Here is a 26,421-nt window from a genome sequence, read left to right as displayed (position 1 = left end):
TTGGCCACAGCAATCAGGGCAGAAAAAGAAGTAAAAGGAATCCAGATAGGAAAAGAAGAAGTGAAACTCTCTCTGTTTGCAGATGACATGATCCTCTACATAGAAAACCCTAAAGACTCTACCAGAAAATTACTAGAGCTAATCAACGAATACAGTAAAGTTGCAGGATATAAAATTAACACACAGAAATCTCTTGCATTCCTATACACTAACAATGAGAAAACAGAAAGAGAAATTAAGGAAACAATACCATTCACCATTGCAACAAAAAGAATAAAATACTTAGGAGTATATCTACGTAAAGGAACAAAAGACCTATACATAGAAAACTATAAGACACTGATGAAAGAAATCAAAGAGGACACAAACAGATGGAGAAATATACTGTGTTCATGGATTGGAAGAATCAATATTGTCAAAATGGCTATACTACCCAAAGCAATCTATAGATTCAATGCAATCCCTGTCAAACTACCAATGGTATTTTTCACAGAACTAGAACAAATAATTTCACAATTTGTATGGAAATACAAAAAACCTCGAATAGCCAAGGTAACCTTGGGAAAGAAGAATGGAACTGGAGGAATCAACCTGCCTGACTTCAGACTATACTACAAAGCCACAGTCATCAAGACAGTATGGTACTGGCACAAAGACAGAAATGGAACAGAAATGGAACACAAAGATCAATGGAACAGAATAGAAAGCCCAGAGATAAATCCACGAACCTATGGTCACCTTATCTTCGACAAAGGAGGCAAGGATATACAATGGAAAAAAGATAACCTCTTTTTTCCCAGCAAGTGGTGCTGGGAAAACTGGTCAACCACCTGTAAAAGAATGAAACTAGAACACTTTCTAACACCATACACAAAAATAAACTCAAAATGGATTAAAGATCTAAATGTAAGACCTGAACCTATAAAACTCCTAGAGGAGAACATAGGCAAAACCCTCTCCGACATAAATCACAGCAGGATCCTCTATGACCCACATCCCAGAATATTAGAAACAAAAGCAAAAATAAACAAATGGGACCTAATGAAACTTAAAAAGCTTTTGCACAACAAAGGAAATTATAAGCAAGGTGAAAAGACAGCCCTCAGATTGGGAGAAAATAATAGCAAATGAAGCAACAGACAAAGGATTAATCTCAAAAATATACAAGCAACTCCTCCAGCTCAACTCCAGAAAAATAAATGACCCAATCAAAAAATGGGCCAAAGAACTGAACAGACATTTCTCCAAAGAAGACATACAGATGGCTAACAAACACATGAAAAGATGCTCAACATCACTCATTATCAGAGAAATGCAAATCAAAACCACAATGAGGTACCATTACACGCCAGTCAGGATGGCTGCTATCCAAAAGTCTACAAGCAATAAATGCTGGAGAGGGTGTGGAGAAAAGGGAACCCTCTTACACTGTTGGTGGGAATGCAGACTAGTACAGCCACTATGGAGAACAGTGTGGAGATTTCTTAAAAAGCTGGAAATAGAACTGCCATATGACCCAGCAATCCCACTTCTGGGCATACACACCGAGGAAACCAGATCTGAAAGAGACACATGCACCCCAATGTTCATCGCAGCACTGTTTATAATAGCCAGGACATGGAAGCAACCTAGATGCCCATCAGCAAACGAATGGATGAGGAAGCTGTGGTACATATACACCATGGAATATTACTCAGCCATTAAAAAGAATTCATTTGAATCAGTTCTAATGAGATGGATGAAACTGGAGCCCATTATACAGAGCGAAGTAAGCCAGAAAGATAAAGACCATTACAGTATACTAACATATATATATGGACTTTAGAAAGATGGTAATGATAACCCTATATGCAAAACAGAAAAAGAGACTCAGATGTATAGAACAGAATTGTGGACTCTGTGTGAGAAGGCGAGGGTGGGATGTTTCAAGAGAACAGCATCGAAACATGTATATTATCTAGGGTGAAGCAGATCACCAGCCCAGGTTGGATGCATGAGACAAGCGCTCGGGCCTGGTGCACTGGGAAGACCCAGAGGGATCGGATGGAGAGGGAGGTGGGAGGGGGGACCGGGATGGGGAATACATATAAAACCATGGCTAATTCATTTCAATGTATGTCAGAAACCACTGCAATGATGTAAAGTAATTAGTCTCCAACTAATAAAAATAAATGGAAAAAAAAAGAGAGCTAAAAAAAGCATTACATTATGTTGGAATACTCAAATGTTCGGTAGGGAAAACAAAGCCTAGCCTTTTTTTAACATTTACCGTGTGCAAGACTAAACTGGGCTAAACTCAAATCCTTTCATTTAATTCCTACAATGGACCTATGAAATAAACACTATCACCCCATTTCACAGATGAGATTCAGAGTAATAAATAAATTGCATTAGGTTACAAAGGTAAGTGGTAGATCTGTACCCAGAACTATGACCTCCTAAGGCTGATCTTTCATGATACCTCTAGGCACTCTTCCATGTCACCATGGCCATTCCCCATCATACTTTTCTCACCATATTATAATTGTCTTTTTACCTCCTACCTCCCCCTAATTCATCGTTAGCTCTGCCAAAGCAAAGACAGCCTATTACCCTTCTACTTCCAGGAATTTAATGCAGTGAAATGCCTCACGGTAGAAGCCCAATACGTGCCCATTGAAAGACTAATATTTTAAGGAGTCACTGAAAGTTAATATAGTAAAGAAAACATTGTATTGTTATGGAAACTAACTGATGTGGAAAGTGCCAATTGCTTTTATAGTTCTCTTAGATTTTCATTTTTTCAAAGATGAACTCTTTCAGAAAGATAGGAGAGCTGATCACTATTGCATATAGGAATTCAGAAGAGTAAGAAAAAATCCGCAGATCCTGAAGTGATGTGACGTGGTATCACAGTATTAGGAAAGGTTAAGGGGATGGATATTGAAAGTATAATTTAATTAAGGGTCTTTACATTTATGATGGCTCATCTTCTACACACAGAAGCAACCTGCTTTTCATGGATAGTGAGCTCCAAGTGAAAGGAATATTCCAGGCCTTAGGTAATTTTTTAAAGGTTAAAATGCAGTTAACATAGGAAAGAACACTATTTTATATGAAAACATTATTTGGTATAATTTAATGAGGACAAATCAACTTAGACTTCAGCTCAAGGGATTCAAATTCTATCAAAGAAAAACATTTCTGATTATAAGGAAGAATTTACCAAGGGAGTCAGGAGAGGATTCTGAGTTTGCACATGCACCTTTCACAGGGACTGTCCTGACTTCTATAATCATATCTTGCTCGATGATGCTCTGACGATAATGTGATTATATGTCCATTTTAATCTGGGTCTTTAATTGCCTTGTCTGAAAGCTACAGGGGATAAAATCTCTTTACCTCCGTCTCTTTAAGCATGTTTCTGCCATTTATCCCCTCTTCTAAATGGTGCTCGGAGCTTGAATTCTGCTGTTGCTCTCAGCAGTCTTTAGGAGTCAAAGACCTGAATGAACAAGGACTACCACGCAGCCTGCAGTGCCCACCTCTGTCAGTGTGGACAATGCCAGTTTTTTAAGCCTTACAGAAGGCTGGTGAATACCCTTTAGCTTCCTGAACATAAACTTATTAGTAAAATAAAACTATTTCAGAGTGAAGAAAACATATGGAGAGTGGAGTTGTTATCAGCCACGTCAAGTTGCATGACATATTGCAATGATGCTTTTGTTGATTTTGTTGTCTTGTAATTGGTTAATATGAATCCTCTCTAATGTGTAGTAAGGTCCGTTATCCTGAATTTTGAGGTAGTTATGAAAAAAATTATAAAGTAGCAGCTAGACTGAAATGAATGTTAATGACCTATTTTATGTTTTTGATGACATTATAATACATTCTTTTCTGAGACTCTTCCCGGCTGTCTTAAGACTGTCTTCTCTCCATGATGAGATCCATACCCACTCAGAGATTCCCTACATGGTGCTGTGTTGTAATAGCCCATATGCTCATCAGCCCATCTCACTGGACTATTAGATCTTTCAGAGCAGAGCTGTGTCTCGTTACCTTTTTCCTTGATATGGCATTTTGCAGACTGTGCCGTAGTCGATCAGTATTTGTCAGATTCCTTTTTGTTGGAAATAGTCTTTCTCTCTTTTTCCTTCTTACTTATTCATCTCTCACTTTCTTCAGGTCCTCTCCATCTGTCCCAAGGACATGAGAGCTGATATCTGTGTTCATCTAAACCGGAAGGTTTTTAATGAACATCCTGCTTTTCGATTGGCCAGCGATGGGTGTCTGCGAGCCTTGGCAGTAGAATTCCAAACTATCCACTGTGCTCCTGGGGACCTCATTTACCATGCTGGAGAAAGTGTGGATGCCCTCTGCTTTGTGGTGTCAGGATCCTTGGAAGTCATCCAGGATGATGAGGTGGTGGCTATTTTAGGTACTGTGAACTTTCCTAATGTAGTAGCAAACATGCAGCAGTTTCAGAGGTTTTACTTCTCAGGTTTTCCTGAGAAATTTCCATTGCTGGGTGACTTTGGAAATTGGGTCACTAATGAGATGATGAATCTCAGTGACTACTAGTAATGCCATTTCAGCAAAGAACATTAGTATTGGTCATAGCTTAATGGGCTGCATGAGGGTTTGATTAAACTTTCTTTGGCAACAATACGACAATGCCTTTTAGACGAGAGGTGATTACAGCCTAGGGTGACTGAACTTCCATGTTGGTAAGCGTGAAAATGGCTTGTGAAATGATTGTCAGGTTAGTAACCTACAGTATTTGTCTCAGAGGGACAACAGAACCTTTGCAGATCAGCACTTCCCTTTAGAGGTTTATAAACTGAGGCTTTATACATCCAACAACAGCCAGCCAGTTTAGTGGCTGGTTCAGCTAGTTACCTGAGAATTAGTACTTGAGTACAGATCATCTTTCCCCAAATCTTTCTGCTTGCTCGCAGTGGACCTAAGTAATGAGCGGAAAGTGATGAGGAGGTAGATGAATTTGACCTGTTATATTGAAATGATCATAATGCAAGTAAGCTTAGGTTTTTAAAGCTGGTTCTACCTATCTATATTTATGAGTGAGGAAAATTATTCAGCTAGTAATAAATTTGTTCTAAAATTCAGAGACCTGATATAGTTGTACTAATGAAAAAAGGCAGTGACAGTACATGTGAGTGAAAAAAAAATTTTTTAAATTGCATGTTTGGGGACAGTGTAATTCATTTTACATTTTATCTTGGTAAAAAATTGCTAAATGATATTTTAGATCATTTTCTGCTCAAATATCTGCAGCATGAAGTCCACATAGATAAAAAGGGAAGCAATAATGAGGCCAGAGGAGAATCATTTCTTGTGTTTTTTCAAGTAAAATAAGTTAGAATTGTAGGATGTCAGCTCTCTTTTGATTACATTTTTCATGGCTTCTGTCTCATGAAAAATGAGCTCAATTTTTAAGCTATTGGATTTTTTAGCTACTGAGGTCAACCTACCATAGCTTGAATGCTGCTTATTCTCATAAGTAAAGGATTGACTGGTGTATTTTAGAAACTGCAAAAGCAAAATCCAGCCCCCAAAATGAAGGATTGGTTCAAAAAGCACAATTACCTGAAAAAGACAGAATTGAGAAACAATGACTTCCTAAGAAAACAGGTTCAATAAATTTGTAAGGGTTACAAAAAATAGTTCAAGTATGCAAATGACTGAACACTATTGTTCATAAAACTTTCTTTAACTGTTGAGAAATACTATTACATTTATGCATAAATTTCTTTTAGAAGCTATTTTTATTTTTATTTATTTTTTGTTTGGTTAGAAAAATGCATGCAGCTCTTAGAATCAGCACTCTGGGTGTGCTTAATGTTGCATAGTGTGTGGTCTGCTTTGTTTCCTGGAGCATAAAGGAGTTATATAATACATCATAAAAAGTGTACTTTTCACCAGAACAATCCTTCGTGGTAAAATGTAGCATATACACACTACAACAATTCTTGTTTGCTTAAAGAAGATGATAAAACACAAGCCCAAAACAGGTATATTTTTTCCTACATGTTCATGTCAATGGTGAGTGGGATAGCAGACATCAAATATATTACAATGAGTACTGTTGTGATAAATTTCCTAGACTGTGCATTCATTGTCATTTGTTTTGCCCCATTTTCTTCATCACAGCTTCACCTTGCTAGCTTCTTTTCTAAAATGATGGATTGAGAAAGCCCTGAGTGCAGTGCCTCTGGGCTAGGTCTGCTAAGCTGGAATCATTTGCTCAGTGAAACAGACAAAATGCATTTTCTTTTCATTTTAAAATAAAATGGTAGCTAGTTTTGCCCAATGACACAGTAAAAATGAGCACAGAGCCTCTGGGTATTGGTCCAGTTTCATCATATATTTGTCATATTTTATTTCTTTGAATGAATGCTTTTTGTTTATCCTCCTCAAAAATCTGGATATTTCAGAGATTTTTCATCTCTTGGTTTAATGAATTAAATTACATATATACCGCTCTGGCAATCTTTCTTTCCTTTATTCTGTGGGTCTCTAACAAAGATTAGCTCAGCCAAAAGGCAATCAAAAGGTTTCTGTTTAAAAAAATAAATTGCCCTGGAAGTGATCTTCCAAGGAAGAAATAAGTGCGGGGGCAGGGGTGTGGGAAGGCGTGATGCTGGAGAGGCTCAAAGGGTCACCAGTACCCTAGTGCTGGCCAAAGTCACATCCTCATGTGTCTGTGATTTGGATCATCAGTAACAAGATAGTTGTGGAGAAAAACTTTGAGAACTCTGCCTTGGTGTTGCACCTTCTACCAATCTGGCTTTATAGGAGGGCAGTCTGAGGAGTTTGTGGAGTAGGAGTGTGGACTTCTAGTGAGTTTCTGCAGGAGACGGTGTGTGATGTCACATGTGAGAGATGTTTGCACCACATGCCCCAAGGAGTGCGTCTGCCATGGTCCAGACACATGCTCTTGTGCTTACATGGCTTATAGGTTCCACCTATAAGCCTGCTGAAGCCTGTGTCTGTTGCCACCTGTGCTTCATCTAAGAGGCATGGAACCTGCCAGAAGGGTCTTTCTTAATGAACCAGCTTCTTGACTTGTAGATTGTCTCACTAGCTTGTTGTGTGACTTCAACCACAGTGTGGTTTCCACTGGGGATGCATGTTTTCAGACTTTCCTAAGCCAACAATACTTTCTTTTATAATTAAAAAGGATTTTTGTTTTTTTGTTTAACACTTTAGATGTTTAACAATGTTTTAGGAGAGGGAGAGGGAAAAGGAGTAACTCATCCACATCACTTCTGACACTATGCTGACTGTTCATTCTTTTTATAATCCTATTTTTTCTTATTTCTAATTTTTTGGTAGTCTAATTTTGAAATATGCAAACTTAATGCAAAGTTACAAGAGTTATCAGCACATGAAGTTTGGCATATATCAAGGTTTTCAACCTTATTGAGTAAGTTAATTAGGTTTTCTGTGTCTTTACTTATTTTTTTTCCTCTTTATCTATCCTGGAACTGAGAGTGACATGTTATTTTATTATTAATGTGTTGTATCTATGTCTCTTTGTATTTCCTGTAGTTTGCTATTTATAATGTTTATTACTGTGTTATTTGGTACACAGATATTTGTAACTATTTTATCTTCAGCTCAATTGTGACTTTTAGCATTGATTTCTTTTCTTTTTCATCACAACCCTTATTAAGGGTCAGACAGAAACTGCATCCCCTTCCCCATCTGCATATACCTCAGAAAAATGAGAATTTGTCTAAGTTGATCTGATAGGAGAAATAAATAGGCCTTACTCTCTCTTACGCTGATTTATTTGCCAGTTGAAAAGTAGAGGTGAGGTCATTTTAAAATTAATTAAAATCTCTGAATCCAAAAACCAGGTGCAGTTCATTCTGTTGGATCTTTGCCTCTCAACGGTCTCTTGGTAGCTCCATAATTCTTTAATGTGTCAAAAGTGTTAAGGTATTTAATGAATAAGTTCTGAGGCAGAACTAATTAATGGAAAGATAAAAATATAGTCAATAAATACCTTCTCTTTTAACATGGAGAGATGGCTTCAAGATGTTTTCTAAATAGGGCACATGAAGATAATTGCAGTTCATGTCTTTTTCTAAATTGAAGTTCTTTCAGTTCTTACACCCCCACTTTTTTTTTCTTTTGACCTTCCCACTTTTTATAAAACACAAAGAATTCCAAATTAAGTTCATGATGCATAATAATATTGTATGTGCTTTAATATCTTCTTGCATTTTAGTTTTTACCCTATAATTACTTAATGTGAACAGATTTATTGGTATGCCTAAAATAGCCAGATTACTTTTAAGTGTCTGACAAAGTATACTGTACCTTACAGAGACTATATAAATGGCATTTCCCCACTAACTTTAGACGTGTCTTCTAAAATAGTTGATTTGCTGCATTCACATTTTGACTTTTCTCTTTTCACTGATTACTAAAATCATATGGTTAGAATTATTAATCTATGGCAATCTATGTCTAAGTCTGTTAACTGTAACTTTAAGTTCCCAAGAGAACCATGCTTATTTATGTAGAGTTTGAACAGAAGCTTAGATGTTGCTTTTAAGTTGAAGGAAGAAGGCATAAGAGAAGAAGAAAGAGACCGAATTAAATGAACTTAATAATATAAAATGGCTTCCCAGGTAGCACAGTGATAAAGAATCTGCCTGCAATACAGGAGACACAAGTTCAATCCCTGGGTGAGGAAGATCCCCTGCAGTAGTAAATGGCAACCTGACTGAAGTATCCTTGCCTGGAAAACTCCATGGACTTAGGAGCCTGGTGGTCTATAGTCCATGGAGTCTGCAGAGAGTTGGGCAAGACTGAGCACCCACACACAACACAACACAATACAACACAATACAACACAGTAATATGAAAAGTGTAATTTCTATTACTTGGGTAAAGATTCCAGTTTAATTAGAATTGTTATTTAGAATCAGTTAATCTCTTATAAACATTTGTCCATTATCAAAGAAAGCATATATTCTTCAAAAAATTTGAAAATTTTACTCAAAAAAACATAAGAGCTCAAAATCTGCTTCTTATTTTTATCACCCCCCAAAAAAGAAATCTGAGATGTGAATGAATAATATTCTTCTATTTTGAGAATCTGTGAAAATGTTACTTTAGTGTTGTGGCTAAAATTTCTTCCCATATACTTTTTGTTGAAAGTCAAGTGTTTCACACTTAAATTCTTTAAAGGGCTTTTCCCAAGCTCCACAAAATTATTTTCTTTTGTGTCCACATTTCTCTGTTTTGAGATGCTGTACTATGAACCAGATAAATTTGCTATACATATTGTGATGAAGATGAACTTAGTTAATTTAGACATTTTTATGAAAGTATACCAGTTATTTGCTTTAAAAAACTCATGCCTCTCTTCTTTTAAACTTTGTAAGTAGTGAATAAAACATTGGTTGTCTATGGCTTAAATTATACACTTTAGAGTTCCTCAGTATGTAGATTTTAGGGTAAAATATAGTCTTTATTAACTGGAAGTTTAGACATAGGGGGTTCCCTGATGCCTCAGTAGTAAAATAAAAAAGAAAAAGAAAGGAAAAAAATCCTCCTGCTAGTGCTGGATACCCAGGTTTGATCTCTGGGTTGGGAAGATATCTAGGAGAAGGAAATGGCAACTCACTCCAGTATTCTTGCCTAAGAAATCCCATGAACAGAGGAACCTGGTGGGCTACAGTCCATGAGGTCACAAAGAGTTGGACACGAATTAGTGACTAAACAACAACACAAAGTTTAGACTTAACTTCACACCCTCTCCCTACCATCCCTTCAAAACTGATCTTGTTCATTCTGTTTTCTTGGTGTCTCTTTAACCTATACTTAATGTCCTTTCTTTGGAGGGCCACTCAAGATAGATGGGTCATGGTGGAGAGTTTTGAAAAATGAGATCCACTGGAGAAGGGAATGGCAAACCACTTCAGTATTCTTCCCTTGAGAACCCCATGAACAGTATGAGAAGGCAAAAAGATAGGACACTGAAAGATGAACTTCCCAGGTCGGTAAGTGCCCAATATGCTACTGGAGATCAGTGGAGAAATAACTCCAGAGAGAATAAAGACATGGAGCCAAAGCAAAAACAATACCCAGGTGTGGATGTGACTGGTGATGGAAGCAAGGTCCGGTGCTGTAAAGAGCAATATTGCATAGGAACCTGGAATGTTAGGTCCATGAATCAAGGCAAATTGGAAGTGGTCAAACAGGAGATGACATGAGTGAATGTCCACATTCTAGGAATCAGCAAACTAAAAAGGTAAGGAATGGGTGAATTTAACTCCAATGACCATTATATCTACTATGGTGGGCAAGAATCCCTTAGAAGAAATGGAGTAGCCATCATAGTCAACGAAAGAGTCTGTAAATGCAGTACTTGGGTGCAATCTCAGAAACAACAGAATGATCTCTGTTCCTTCCCAAGGCAAACCATTCAATATCATGGTAATCCAAGTCTATGTCCTGACCAGTAATGCTGAAGAAGCTGAAGTTGAATGATGCTATGAAGACCTACAAGAACTTTTAGAACTAACACCCAAAAAAGATGTCCTTTTCATTATAGGGGACTGGAACACAAAAGTAAGAAGTCAAGAAACACCTGGAGTAACAGGCAAATTTGGCCTTGGAGTACAGAATGAAGCAGGGCAAAGGCTAATAGAGGTTTTCCAAGAGAACGCATTGGTCATAGCAAACACCCTCTTTCAACAATACAAGAGAAGACTCTACACACGGACATCACCAGATAGTCAACACTGAAATCAGATTGATTATATTTGTTGCAGCTAACGATGGAGAAGCTCTATACAGTCAGCAAAAAGAAGACTGGGAGCTGACTGTGGCTCAGATCATGAACTCCTTATTGCCAAATTCAGACTTAAAGTGAAGAAATGATGGAAAACCACTGGACCATTCAAGTATGACCTAAATTAAATTCCTAACGATTATACCTTGGAAGTGAGAAATAGATTTAAGGAGCTAGATCTGATAGACAGAATGCCTGATGAACTATGGATGGAGGCTTGTGACATTGTACAGGAGACAGGGATCAAGACCATCCCCAGGAAAAAGAAATGCAAAAAAGCAAAATAGCTGTCTGAGGAGGCCTTACAAATAGCTGTGGAAAGAAGGGAAGCCAAAAGCAAAGGAGAAAAGGAAAGATATACCCATTTGAATTCAGAGTTCCAAAGAATAGCAAAGAGAGATAAGAAAGCCTTCCTCAGCGATCAAAGCAAAGAAATAGAGGAAAACAATAGAATGGGAAAGACTAGAGATCTCAAGAAAATTACAGATACCAAGGGACCATTTCATGCAAAGATAGGCTCAATAAAGGACAGAAATGGTATGGACCTAACATAAGCAGAAGATATTAAGAAGAGGTGGCAAGCATACACAGAAGAACTATACAAAAAAGATCTTCATGACCCAGATAATCACAGTGGTGTGATCACTCACCTAGAGCCAGACATCCTGGAATGTGAAGCCAAGTGGGCCTTAGGAAGCATCAATATGAATAAAGCTAGTGGAGGTGAAGGAATTCCAGTTGAGCTATTTCAAATCCTTAAACATGATGCTGTGAATGTGCTGCACTCAATGTGTCAACAATTTTGGAAAACTCAGCAGTGGCCACAAGACTGGAAAAAGTCAGTTGTCATTCCAATTCCAAAGAAAGGCAATGCCAAAGAATGCTCAAACTACCACACAATTGCACTCATCTTACATGCTAGTAAAGGAATGTTCAAAATTCTCTAAGCCAGACTTCAACAATACGTGACCCATTAATTTCCAGATGTACAATCTGGTTTTAGAAAAGGCCGAGGAACCAGAGATCAAATTGCCAGCATACTCTGGATCATCAAAAAATAGCATGAGAGTTCCAGAAAAACATCTATTTCTGCTTTATTGACTATGCCAAAGCCTTTGACTATGGATCACAATAAACTGTGGAAAATTCTGGAAGAGATGGGAATATCAGACCACCTGACCTGCCTCCTGAGAAATCTGTATGCAGGTCAGGAAGCAACAGTTAGAACTGGATATGGAACACCAGACTGGTTCCAAATAAGAATAGGAATACTTCACAGTTGTATATTGTCACCTTGCTTATTTAACTTATATGCAGAGTATATTCTGAGAAACACTGGGCTGGATGAAGCACAAGCTGGAATCAAGATGGCTGGGAGAAATATAAATAACCTCAAATATGCAGATGACACCACCCTTATGGCAGAAAGTGAAGAAGAACTAAAGAGCTTCTTATGAAAATGAAAGAGGAGAGTGAAAAAATTGGCTTAAAACTGAACATTCAGAAAACAAAGATCATGGCATCCGGTCCCATCACTTCATGACAAATAGTTGGAGAAACATGGAAACAGTGGCAGCCTTTATTTTTTGGACTCCAAAATCACTGCAGATGGTGACTGCAGCCATGAAATTAAAAGATGCTTACTCCTTGGAAGATAAGTTATGACCAACCTAGAGCATATTAAAAAGCAGAGACATTACTTTGCCAACAAAGTTCTGTCTAGTCAAGGCTATGGTTTTTCCAGTAGTCATGTATGGACGTGAGATTTGGACTAAGAAAGAATTGATGCTTTTGAACTGTGGTGTTGGAAAAGACTCTTGAGAGTCCCTTGGACTGCAACAAGATCCAACCAGTCCCTGCTAAAGGACATAAGTCCTGAATGTTCGTTGGAAGGACTGATGTTGAAGCTGAAACTCTAATACTTTGGCCACCTGATGTGAAGAGGTGACTCATTTGAAAAGACCCTGATGCTGGGAAAGACTGAAGGTGGGAGAAGAAGAGGATGACAGAGGATGTGATCATTAGATGGCATCACTGACTCAATGGATGTGAATTTGAGTCAATTTTGGGAGTTGATGATGGACAGGGAGGCCTGGCATTCTGTAGTCCATGGAGTTGCGAAGAGTTGGACACGACTGAGTCACTGAACTGAACTGCACTGCTCCTTGGAAGAAACGCTATGACCAACCTTGACAGCATATTACAGAGCAGAGACATTACTTTGCCAACAAATGTCCATCTAGTGAAAGCTATGGTTTTTCAAGTAGTCATGTATGGATGTGAGTGTTGAACAAATAAAGCTGTCACTGAAGAATTGATGCTTTTGAACTGTGGTGTTTGGAGAAGACTCTTGAAGGTCCCTTCGACTGCAAATTCAAAGCAGTCAATCTTAAATGAAATTAGTACTGAATATTAATTGGAAAAACTGATGTTGAAACTGAAGCCCCGTGGGATGGGATGGAGAGGGAGGCGGGAAGGGGGATCGGGAAGGAGAACACATGTAAATCCATGGCTGATTCATGTCAATGTATGGCAAAAACCACTACAATATTGTAAAGTAATTAGCCTCCAACTAATAAAAATAAATGGGGAAAAAAAAACCTGAAGCCCCAATACTTTGGCCACCTGGTATGAAGAACTGACTCATTTGAAAAGACCCTGATGCTTGGAAAGACTGAATGCAGGAGGAATAGGGGACATCAGAGGATGAGATGGTTGTATGACATCACTGACTCGATGGACCTGAGTTTGATTCAGCTCTGGTAGTTGGTGATAGACAGGGAAGCCTGGCATGCTGCAGTCCATGGGATTGCAGATTCGCATATGACTGAGTGACTGAACTGAACTGAATGTCCTTTCCTATGACCACTGCTCTTAAAATTTTGGTTCTGGGTCATGGCTACCATCTGAAAGGCCTATCTACTTGCTATTTGTTGTCAACTTCGACCTCCAATTCTATGTTATGCTGCCATCATGATAATTTTTCTAAAATATAAAATATCTTTTTAGTCTCTTTGTTAGGGTTGGCTTTTTAGCCCCTTCAGGATGAAAACATGACTTTTAGCCTGGACTGTGAGGCCTTTTAGGTTCTGGTCTGTGCCCTGCTTTCCAGACTGATTTGTGCCATTCCCTATTCCTAATCTCTTTTCACCATATTGAATTAAAGAAAGTTTTTTGAGCACTAAGTTCTCTCTTCCTAGCAAACTGTTGTGTACACTGCTTCTTTGTTTAAAACATCTTTTCTCCTCTTTTTGTCTGTCTCTTGCTTCTTCTTCTTTTACTCTCTCCGTTTTTGCCCTGGTCTGGATTAAGTACCTCTATTCTGGGCTTCCATTACATGCCTATACAGGGTTCTTCATCTGTCTTTTACTTGTTTATTCTTCTACTGTGTTGTGAGTACTTGAAAGGTCTTTTTCATTTTCATCTCTCTGTCATCTGTGGTAAGGACCTCTAATAGGTTCTCAGTAAAGGTTCAATGAGCCAAATTATTTAGCACTTTGTTTTGCCATTAAGTTGTTTTTACAGCTGTTTTAGTTCTTATATTGTATTCTGTTGCCATTTTCTTTGTTTTATCTTGAGATACTGACTACCCTCTCTTTCTCTTTCATCTATGTGGTTTTTGTAAAATATGTGTCTCTAAGATCCTAGCTTTAGCATAGATCTAATACAAACTGAGACAACACTTTCCGACTGTTAGTTGGGCAATTTTAACATGGAGAATAAGAAGGGATAAATGCTAAATATCTCAGCCCACTAAAAACTCTTTAATAAAACACTATTTCCTTGTTCTCCATTAGCAACTCCCAGTATCAAGAAAGAATTGAACTTACACAGTGGTTGTTTGCCATGGTAGAAAATTTTTTTTCTATGGAAGGGAATTTGGCTTTAATTCCTGAAATTGACATTACTTTTACCATCAACTGGAATGGATAGATCTACAAATTAGAATTTTTTATTGGAATATCAATGCTTTAGAGTTAAAAGGGACTTATAGAAAGAAACATCTTATCTCTAGTTAGTAACTGAGCATGCCCATGCCCATACTTAAGTAAAATTTAAACACCTACATATGTTTGGATTTTAAGTTTTCCTATCACAACTTTTATGGAGAAGGAAATGGCAACCCACTCCAGTATTTTAAATACTAATAGTTGTTAAATGCTCACTATCTGATAAGTATTATTACATCAAATTCTCTAATTTATCTGTGAAAAAAGTGCTTAGTATAGTCATCTTGTTAGTTGCTCAGTTGTGTCTGATTCTTTGTGACCCCATAGACTGTAGCCCACCAGGCACTTCTGTCCATGGAATTCTCCAGGGAAGAATACTGGGAGTGGGTTGTCACTCCCTTTACCAGGGAATCTTCCTGACCCAGGTATCAAACCAAGGACATCTCTTGCATTGCAGGCAGATTCTTTACCACCTGAGCCCTAGGGAACTCATCTCACAAATAAAGAAGCCAAGGCTCTGCAGTATCAGTGAGTTACCCTAGGCCCCACCTAGAAAATAAACGGTGGGTATAGGACTTGAACCCAGATTTGTCTGACTCAATGTCCATGCTCTTAACCATCACATTTCAAATGTGATGCTTTCTTTACCAGGAATTTTAAAATAGAATTTTGAAATTTTGGTTTAATCTTGATTGAAATTAGAGTGCTGAATATTAACTTTTTCACTTTGTTTCCTTTTACTAAAAATATTTTTTTCTGGGACTTCTCTTAGGGTCCAGTGGTAAAGACTCTGCTCATCCATTCAGGGGCCATGTGTTTGGTCCATCGTTGAGGACCTAAGATCCCACAAGCTACACAGCCAAAACAAAGCTTTTCTTCTAACAACACTGTTAAGTACCATACCAGTAATTAACACAAAATTGTAAATCAACTATTCTTCAATAAAAAAATAAATCATATCTTAAAAAATGTACCATAAAAAGTAAAGTGTAAAGGGCTTCTCTGATGGCTCAGAGGGTAAAGCATCTGCCTACAATGCAGGAGAGCCGGATTCTATCCCTGGGTCGGGAAGATCCCCTGAAGAAGGAAATGGCAACCCACTCTAGTACTTTTGCCTGGAGAATCCCATGGACGGAGGAGCCTGGTAGGCTACAGCCCACAGGGTCACAGAGTCGGACACGAGTGAGCAACTTTACTTTACACTTTTTTTTTTTTTACCCAGGTGTAAGATGATTAATCAGCTACTAAATGCCTACAAATATGGCCCTCCTCCAAGTGATTTGTTCACCCCATAAAGGTGTTTAGGTCTGGGGAGAACTGACATGAGCCCTCAGATCATAAGATGAGGATATTAAGTTCTGTCTTTCATGTGGGTATTGGAAACTTTCAGAGTCCATCTAGTTGGTAGGTATTAATGTGGAGGATGCATCATGATTGCAAGAATGGCTACAAATCTTTTCATTTTCTTCCATGAAGACGTGGAGTCTATTTTTCCACTCCTTGAGTTTGTACTGCTCTTGTGACTTGTCTCAGTTCCTACGCTTAATCCTCCACTCTTCCCATAAGTCCTAACAGTTTCTGGATAGAGTTGGAAGGCTTGTCTTGCTTTTCCCATTGCTCTTCTGTTTTCCTGAAGTCATGGCATCCATGTATAGAAAGCTTCATCTTTATTTTTCTAGATTTCTTACACCTACCTACATACCAGTGTCTTGCTCCCACTATCCTTCTCTACTCTGCCTTCCCTTAATCAAGCCCATTATTTCATATTTTCTCAAAAAGTATCAAGTGTGCTTTTGTTTTTAAGAAATTGAAAGTTTAATTACGAGTTTAATAAGTTGGTTTTGTTTTGTCACTAAGAAGATCAAAGCTAGTAAATTGTAGGTGTTGGTTGACTTGCTCTGTGAATGCCGTTGAGAAGTCAGTCTTCTTTTTGGTATATGGAGGTGGAGGTGTTAGTAAGTAGGTGCACGTCAAAACTACTAGAATTTTTTAATTTGCAAACTAAAAAACATGTTCATAAAGTACAACAATATAAACATATAACCAAATGAATTTCTGTAGTTCAAGGATCCTGTAACCGTTTCACAGGTCAAGTGAAAGACCTTTTACAATCTCCATCCACCTAGGAGAAATTACACCTTGTGGTCCATTCTAAACACCAAGTTTAATTCACCTATTTCTGAATTTGATCTATCATTTAAAGCTCCAAGTTCCTCCTTTACCCCTTTCTTTTCTTTATAATTATTTCCTGAAGACCCTGAGCCCTTTGTCCTGCAGAGTTCCCACAGTCTGGGCTCTGCTGATTGCATCCTGACTGTCATTTAGCAGGTTTCTCCATCCTCTCTATTTCCTGTCAATTAGCAGCTGGATTCAGAGGCCTGATCAGACTCAGGTTCAATCCCTTTGCAAGACTATAAGTGGGTCTGTGTTCTTTCATCAGATGACACGTATTTTTGTCTCTAGCTGTATTTTTGTTTTGTTAGCAACTGTCAATACTCAATGCCTAGCTCCATTAATTCACTGGGAGTTGCAAAAGGAAAGTATTCTAGTTTATATTTTTGTTTTTGATTGGAATGCTTTTATAGATAGTTACCTCTCAACTAGTATTTGGTTACCCAGTATGCAGTTCACAGGAGAAGGAAATGGCAACCCACTCCAGTATTCTTGCCTGGAGAATCCCAGGGACAGAGGAGCCTGGTGGGCTGCCATCTATGGCAGAGTCAGACAGGACTGAAGCGACTTAGCAGCAGCAACATGCAGTTCACATAGAAGTGACTGCACATATACTTAATACTTTCTCATTATTTACCAACTTTTAAGATAGCCAGTTGGTTTCTTGTCCTTTAAGGGTACCTAGATAGTTCCTTAAAAATATCTTTATGGACTAATGAATTTAAACAAACGACGAATTTTAGTGCATTACAATTTTGACCACTATTGAAGTGTCAATTTCCTGTCTTTGCCAGTTAGAGCCCCTTCAAGTTGGCTCCTATGTCTTTTTGATACAGTAGTCTTTGATGACTTCATTGCTAAGACCAGATCTTCATCTTGTATAATTCTGCCTCACACCTGAAATCAGTCATTAGGCATTTCTCCAAGAAGCTTGAATTCATTGTTGTGAAATTTTTTTCACAGTTTTGGTCCTACAGATATTCACAGCTACTAAGTCAGTCAGTGTTTCTTGGTCCATTTAATAAATAAAATGAGAAAGACATTTGTGTGTCTGTTTCTCTGTATACATATAGGTATATACACCTACATATATATACCCATATATATAGATATAGATAGATAGAAATAAAATTTCTAATGAGTTAATACAGATTATATTTAAATAAAATTCAGTATACTAGGGCTTTATTTATTCACTTCTATATTACATCTTCAACTACTTCTTCCATATTGAGAATGCTGGGGATGATCAAATTAAAGTATTGCATAAATGCTCAGTTGCTTTATGTGACATTACAAATATAGCAACCTCAGAATAACAATACTAATACCATTACCACCAGTATAATTACTGAAAATACATATAAAGGTTTTTGCATACGCTTGTTTTCCCATTCTTCTCTACCCATTATTTTTAGCAGCTGTACTAGCTCTGTATTTTCAGAGCCTATAGCGTAGCATACTGTACCCTTTTCCTTTAACCTTCATTTAGTCTTAATTATGCAATAACTATATAGTTAGGGCTACCACTAGTCTGTATCAGTGTCTCTCTAGGTAATTTAGTTGTCTAAAGGATATTCACTAATCTTGGGAAAAATCCATGGGAGCAAAATCCCTGAGTTTCTTTATATTAGTGATAGAGTTTTCATCCTTTATTCTTGAAAATCAGTTTTGCTGGGTATGGAATTCTTGGTTCATATTTCTTCCTAGAGTATTTAAAATATGTTACTCCCTCGATCTCACTCGAATCAATAGACAAATCATAGAGCATTTGTTTTCTACTATCATATCCTTTATATCTTTCTCTCCTCTTTAATCTTGTCACTATCTTAACTTGTGATGAGGTGATTGTGAGGCAAGGTGAAGTCATGTATCTGTAATCTCTGAAATATCATACGGTTGTCTCACAGTGATGTAACAGGACCTCCTTTGACACTCTTCATACCATCACTAGTTCTGGTACTAAAGCACTGAATGGGCCATGACTGTCTTTACTTGAAACACTTCTGGTGGTTCTCCCTTTGAAAGAGGATGAAGCAGACTGTTGCACAGTGCTAAAGTTTCTCTCTCTTGGATGCTCTTTTTTCCCTCTAGACGTGGCCTTCTGTCTACATCCCATAGGTTTCCAGTATTGGGGTAACACTGCTCATCATGCCCTGAGCAGATCATGTTCATGCTGCTCTTTCACAAGAAATACTGCTCTTCTCTCAAAGACTCCACTGTGATTAAACTCAAACACTATTTTACTTGTGTGGTCTTAACGAAATTCCCTTGAATTCAAAATAAATATTTTCACTTATGTACTTTGCCATTCCTGATTCTACAGTACTTATCTTTTCCTATATTTTTTGGACATGTCTCTTGTATTATACATTTAAAAATTCTTGAGAGCAGGATTTTTATTTTCTGCATGTCTTTTCCCCCACAGTTAAACACATGTTCTAGCTTAAGTGTAGTGCTAGAGTTAGGGTTAGGATGGATGCATTCATTGAATGGGGTGAAGTGAACAGCCTTTATTTCTCCCATTTGACAGATGCGAAAGTTATAAGACTTAGTTATAGTATGAAATTATAATAAACTTCAACTCTGAATGCTTTCTTTGAAAGAGAAAATAGAATTTTAAGATTTAACTACTTTTTAATTTAGTCTCTTTCTTAGGCTTTTTAAAAATAATATGATACTAGCTTTCTTGATTTGGACACGTGTTCAGATTTCTGTATATAACCAATTTGTTCTTAATACTAATAATGCCAAATTCAGGATTATCAGCCTGCTTATTAACACATCTTCTACCTCCACAAAGGTTGCCACCATTGTCCTTCACTTATTCATCAGAATACTTTCTGTTTTTATACATCCACTTAATGAGAACTATTTGGCTTATTCTTTGTGCATGTCAATAAAAATTCATAAGCTAAATCAGTAATTTTTTCAGTAGATAAGAATTATTTGCTTCTCTCAAGGTGTCAGATTTGCATCTGTTATAATTTTTCAACAAGATGACTTTGAAGATCAATCACTAAAGATTGGCAGGCATCAGTTCTAAATGTTTAAAAAACTCTATTCTAACACACCTATATAATCTGTAAGTTTTAGTGCTCATCATGTTCTTTTCCTTCAAAATATTACTTTCTGACATTTGCTGTTTATAAAGTCAAAGTCAATTTAAAATCACACAATTTAACAACTCTTAGCTTTGTTAATTTATAAATGAATTTTTGTGTATATGAATTCACAATAAAGTTTATGAGCCAACTACAACAATCTGTTATAGTGAAGGGACGACTAATAAAAGTAAATAGGTGAATTAAGTCCATTCTATAGAAGAATTGTTAAATAGAGCTATCACTGTATCACATATAGTCACAGAAAACTACCTAAACAAGCCTCAAGCACTCTATTTTTAGGAATTCATTGGCTATAGTGGATCACTGTACTCATTGATGAATAACTGAGATAATTTTTATGAATTCATTTTATCTATATCATTAACTCATCAAATGATGTGTTTCACATTAAAATAAAAACACTGTAAAATCAGCACCTCAGGGGACTGACATATGATCTGTATTACTCCTTTAATTATGTTGTGACTATTTGTCTCTATTTTGTCTTAAATTTTCCAGTTTTCTGCTGTATGAATTGTTAACATTTTCTTCTATTTTACAATCCAGCTTCCTGTGGTTTGGAAGTGAAATGCTTCATAAGACTTGATACAAAGAACTGAGAAAGTATAAATAGACCAAACAACAACTTTCATGTAGAGTGTGAGCTTTTCTACTAATTTTAGCACTTTGGGGGAAGGTTAGTTTTCTCAAACTCTAAAATGTTTATAGCTGAAACTATTTGCACCCAGTGGGAGCTGACCTAAAAACTAACATCAAACATTGTATAGTTAAGAGGATGAACAGGATTTCCCAGTTCTAAAAGTGTACAAAGCCTTTTGTGATAAAAAAAGGGGGGGGGGCGCTTTTCTATTAGACAGTCCATACATAACCCTGTGTCTTCACTGCTGTGATTCCTGCACATTGCTCAGTGTAAATGTGCATAATATTTCCTGAGGAACATTAGTCGTGTTGTAAATTTATTAGTTGAGTTATGTGACAACCATCTTCCCACAATTGCTTTAAAAGTTGTGAATTGAGTGACTATTAGATGATATGGAAAACTGGATAAAGAAAAATAGTTTGATTAATGTCTGATTGATATATTGTGTATCCTAATGGAAATTCTGTGTTATAAAACAATCAGTATTGCTTATATGTAACATGAGTTCTCATGTTTGGAGCAGGATAATCCATGTTTGTTAATTTTGCTATGCTTCTCTAGACATTTTTTAGGGAGAGGAGCAGAGAGTAATTTTACTTTGGTTGCGTCAGTTAACTTCCCATGTTACTTTTCAGCCTCATAGACTTTTTATTTCCCCATGATACTAAAAAAGATAAATAATTTAAAGTTTAAAATTTTGATAGAAATATGGTGAGAATTTTAGTTTCATCAGTTTAGGTAAAATAAAACATATAACAGACATTTGAATGCATCCACAATTTAAAATGATCTGTATTGGCAAGGGGAAATTTATGATTATATATTGACTATCTTTTATCTATTGATGATACACTTATTATTGATGAATATTTACTGTTCTGCAGATCTGTGTACCTACTTTATTAATTCAGTCACACTAAAAAAGTATAAGGAGAAACATCTGTGAAAATATTTGTTATTTTTAAATAAAAAATTCATTAGAAAAAATTTAGAAAACAAAAAGTAGAGAGAAGGAAAACAATAAACACATCAATTGAAGCCAATTTCTGTAATAGTTATGTGCATTTTCTTTTGTTTTATGTCCCTTTTGCTTTTTAACACAATTTATTATCAATTGATAAATTAATAGTAACCTATAATATACCATATAGACTAACATAGAATAATAAAACATAATAATTTTTTGTCCATCAAGATTGTTCTTCTTTAAGAAATTAAGGAATAGTAGATGTTTTATTGGAAAATAATTGTTTTACAATGTTGTGCTGTTTTCTGCTGTATACCATCATGAATCAGTCATAACTATATATTTACATCTCCTCTCTCTTGAGCCTCCCTCCCATTCCACCTCTATTCCTCCCCTCTAGGTCATCATAGAATGCCAGGCTGGGCTCCCTCTGTTACATAGCAGCTTCCTACTAGCTGCCTATTTTTACACATGGTAGTATATATATGTCAATGCTACTTTCTCAATTCATTCCACCCTTTCCTTCCCCTTCTGTGTCCACAAGTCTGTCCTCTATATCTGTTTCTCTATTCCTTCTTCCCTGCAAATAGTTTCATGAGTACTCTTTTTCTAGATTCCATATATATGCTTTAATATATTCTGCTTATCTTTCTCTTTCTGTCTTACTTCAATCTGTATAACAGGCTCTGGGTTCATCCACCTCACTACAGCTAACTAAAATTTGTTCCTTTTTATGGCTGAGTAATATTCCATTGTATATATGTACCACACTTTGTTTATTTATTCATCTGTTGATAGACATCTGGGTTGTTTCTATGTCCTGGTTATTGTAAGTAGTGCTGCATCGAGCATTGTGGTACATGTGCTTTTTTGAACTGCTGTTTCTCTCAGCGTATATGTCCAGCATATATCTCAGCGGTGGGATGCCTGGGTCATATGGGAGTTTTAGTCCTAGTTTTTTGAGGAATCTCCATCTGTTCTCCATAGTGGTTTTATCAATTTACATTCCACTAACACATTGGAGAAGGAAATGGCAACCCACTCCAGTGCTCTTGCCTGGAGAATCCCAGGGACGGGGGAGCCTGGTGGGCTGCTGTCTATGGGATCACACGGGGTCAGACACGACAGAAGCGACTTGGCAGCAGCAGCAGCAACAGTGCAAGAGGGTGCCCTTTCCTCAACATTCTCTTTAGAATTTATTGCTTGTAGATTTTTTGATGATGGCCATTATGACTGGTGTAATGTGTATCTCACTGTAGTTTTGATTTACATTTCTCTAATAATGAGTGATGTTGAGATCTTTTCATGTGTTTACTGGCCATCTGTATGTCTTCTTTGGAAAGTGTCAAGATAGACTTTTAATAGAAAATTCTATTAGAGTTTCAGTTTCATTTTTGTGTACTTCACTATACTGTAACCATAATTGTATCTTTATTTTTTACTTAACATTATGAGATCTACATTTTTGCCCAGAATTTCTGAAACTAGTTTTAATTCTCATGAATTAATATACATTGCTATAGATTTCTGTTGTCTTTGGGTATTTTTATTTATTTACTTTTGCCAATCTGAGGTTATAATTAATAGCACTCCAGTGAATACTATATGCATTTGTTTTAAATCTTTTGATTGAGTCCCAGAAGCAAAATTACTGAGTCAGACACTAATAATTATTGTTGTTGCTATACATGAAAATCAAATAGTTGAAAAGTAATGAGTATTTATAAATAGGTCAGAGCTTGTATTATAAGTGATAACTTGAGAAAAGGTTTCAGAAATGATTCAGGAAGAAATGTAATCATTTGTCTCTCTTCAATGTAAAACCCAGTATAGAAAGAGTAGCAATGACAATAGGGGAAAAGGAATCATAATAGTGGCTCAAAGCAGCCCTTTAAAAGTCCTGTTATTTCCATAACACTGGGGACTATAATAATATAATAGGTGATTTCTTCTGGTTAAAAAATAGCACATGTAAATGAAAAGATGTAGTAAAACTGATCCATTATCTTGATGTGAAGAGCCAACTCTTTTCCTGATGCTAGACAAGATTGAAGATAAAATGAGAAGGGAGCCACAGAGGATGAGATGGTTGGATGGCATCACTGCCTCAGTGGACATTAGTCTGAGTAAACTTAGGGAAATAGTAAAGGACAGGGAAGCCTGGAGTGCTGCAGTTCATGGGGTCACAAAGAGTGGGATAGGACTTTGAAATTGAACAACAGCAATCATATTTCATACATTTGCTTTGTGTGTGTTTCTGGGAAGAAAAGGGTGCATAAAATGAGATAATACTATGTATATGATTTAATATTCTGCTTTTATTATTTCACATATTGTGAACCTTTCTCTGTCATTTGTATGAGACTGACACCCTGACTCCTGTGCTGAGGCAAATTTGCTGTCACTTAAAAAAATTATGACATTTAGTGACTGCATAATATTCCATCAGTTATTTATTTATTTTTACTCACATTTATCTTGTTTTTACCCTTCCTGGCAATTATAAATATCACTTCAGTGAACTCGGTCCTTCAGATAATGCAATTGGAATAAATACCTATAATTGGAATTGCTAGTTTAAAGAAAATGGAGCTCTAAAATTCATCTGTGTTAAGGGTAGGTTGAGTTTATCTTTTAAATTTCTATGGTTAAAGTCTCCTTGGATTGCTTTGATGCTGTATCACCCCAGACACCTTATTTGCCTCTCGGGTCCCTGGTCATCCTTCCTTGAACAAATATATGATTGTCATACAGTTAAACTGTTCATCAGCAGCTTAAAAGGTCATCATCACTAACTAACACGGAAATGTTGGGAGAATCTGGAAGCAATCTCATTGCTCAATATTTATTAAATATCTATTATGGCTATTTTATGATGATCATTTGATCACATAGTGGTTTTAACCACCTCCTCAATGATATATGTGTTTTCTCTCTCCACTCCAGAGTGGCTCTTGGTTCTATAAGGATTTCCAAACTTCCTGTGTGGGGTGGGCAAAGAATCTATAATCTCACTTAACCTCAGCTTCTCTTTCTGTCTCCCTTGTTCTCTCTCTCTCTTTTTCTCTCATTTTCTTTGGTTGCGTGCTATCTTCTCTCTCTATTGGTCTGATGCCTGAAGTGTTATCAGGGATCTTTCTTCTTTAGTTCTTGACAGTTCTGACTTTAATCTTCATGATAAGAGCTTTTTAATCTTCACTTTAATCTTCACTCATCTCTGTGGTTGGAGTTCAGTTCAGTTCAGTTGCTCAGTCATGTCCGACTCTTTGTGACCCCATGAACCGCAGCGTGCCAGGCCTCCCTGTCCATCACCAACTCCTGGAGTCCACCCAAACCCATGTGCATCGAGTTGGTGATGCCATCCAACCATCTCATCCTCTGTAATCCCCTTCTCCTCTTGCCCTCAATCTTTCCCAGCATCAGGGTCTTTTCCAATGAGTAAGCTCTTCACATCAGGTAGCCAAAGTATTGGAGTTTCAGCTTCAACAGCAGTCCTTCCAATGAACACCCAGGACTGATCTCCTTTAGGATGGACTGGTTGGATCTCCTTGCAGTCCAAGGGACTCTCAAGAGTGTTCCCCAACACCAAAGTGCGAAAGCATCAATTCTTCAGTGCTCAGCTTTCTTTATAGTCCAACTCTCACATCAATGCATGACTACTGGAAAAACCATAGCCTTGACTAGATGGACATTTGTTGGCAAAGTAATGTCTCTGCTTTTTAATATGCTATCTAGGTTGGTCATAACTTTCCTTCCAAGGAGTAAGTATCTTTTAATTTCATGGCTACAATCACCATCTGCAGTGATTTTCAAGCCCAGAAAAGTTAAGTCAGCCACTGTTTCCACTGTTTCCCCATCTATTTGCCATGCAGTGATGGGACTGGATGCCATGATCTTAGTTTTCTGAAGCTTTAAGCCAACTTTTTCACTCTCCTCTTTCACTTTCATCAAGAGGCTCTTAAATTCTTCTTCACTTTCTGCCATAAGGGTGGTGTCATCTGCATATCTGAGGTTATTGATATTTCTCCTGGCAATCTTGATTCCAGCTTATACTTCTTCCAGCCCAGCGTTACTCATGATATACTCTGCATGTAAGTTAAATAAGCAAGGTGACAATATACAGCCTTGACGTACTCCTTTTCCTGTTTGGAACCAGTCTGTTGTTCCATGTCCAGTTCTAACTGTTGCTTCCTGACCTGCATACAGATTTCTCAAGAGGCAGGTCAGGTGGTCTGGTATTCCCATCTCTTTCAGAATTTTCCACAGTTTATTGTGATCCACACAGTACACTTTGAAAGAGGGACTGTAGAAAAAAATTTTTTTTTCCCCTCCTGAATATATTCCCCATCTTTTCCACTTTAAAACCTTCTCTTTCCTGCAGAAGAATGGAGAACACAGTTGATGGCCCTTCACAAGACAGGGGCACAATGGAACTGCCTCAGCAGAAAAAGCTTTTAGCACTTACTCTGAAGCTTCCTCATTTCCCTGTGTTTGGGCAGCTAAGTACCCTTGACTCAGTATGGTGAACTGTTGATTTCAGGTCACCAGTGGGTGTTGCTCTGAAGTAAATAGTTGATTTCTGTGTTCTATTATTTTAACATCCACATTTGACTACAGTATAGCACTCTTGATGGAACTGTTTATGGCATAGCAAATCTGGACCTCTGTGTTTTAGCCAGCTTAGTTTCTTTGGCTCCGTAATTGTGAACTGGAGCTTTCTCCAGGGGCTCTGAAGCTGTGCATGAGGTTTA

The 26,421-nt window shown here is 37.2% G+C and overlaps 1 protein-coding gene across 1 annotated transcript in view; it reads left to right on the top strand.

Moving 5' to 3' along the window:
- The window catches only part of KCNH5 (potassium voltage-gated channel subfamily H member 5), a 367,441-nt gene that overhangs the window by 262,069 nt on the left and 78,951 nt on the right, over positions 1 to 26,421 (top strand). Inside the window, exon 9 of the mRNA XM_070469447.1 lies at positions 4,165 to 4,417. Coding sequence (XP_070325548.1) covers positions 4,165 to 4,417 — 253 coding nt within the window. The remainder of the gene's footprint in view (positions 1 to 4,164; positions 4,418 to 26,421) is intronic.

This window comes from Odocoileus virginianus, chromosome 6 (genome assembly GCF_023699985.2).
Source record: "Odocoileus virginianus isolate 20LAN1187 ecotype Illinois chromosome 6, Ovbor_1.2, whole genome shotgun sequence".
In the NCBI taxonomy this organism is placed as follows: Eukaryota; Metazoa; Chordata; class Mammalia; order Artiodactyla; family Cervidae; genus Odocoileus; species Odocoileus virginianus.
The sequence above is the reverse complement of the archived record's forward strand: the minus strand, read 5'-3'. Positions and strand labels throughout refer to the sequence as shown.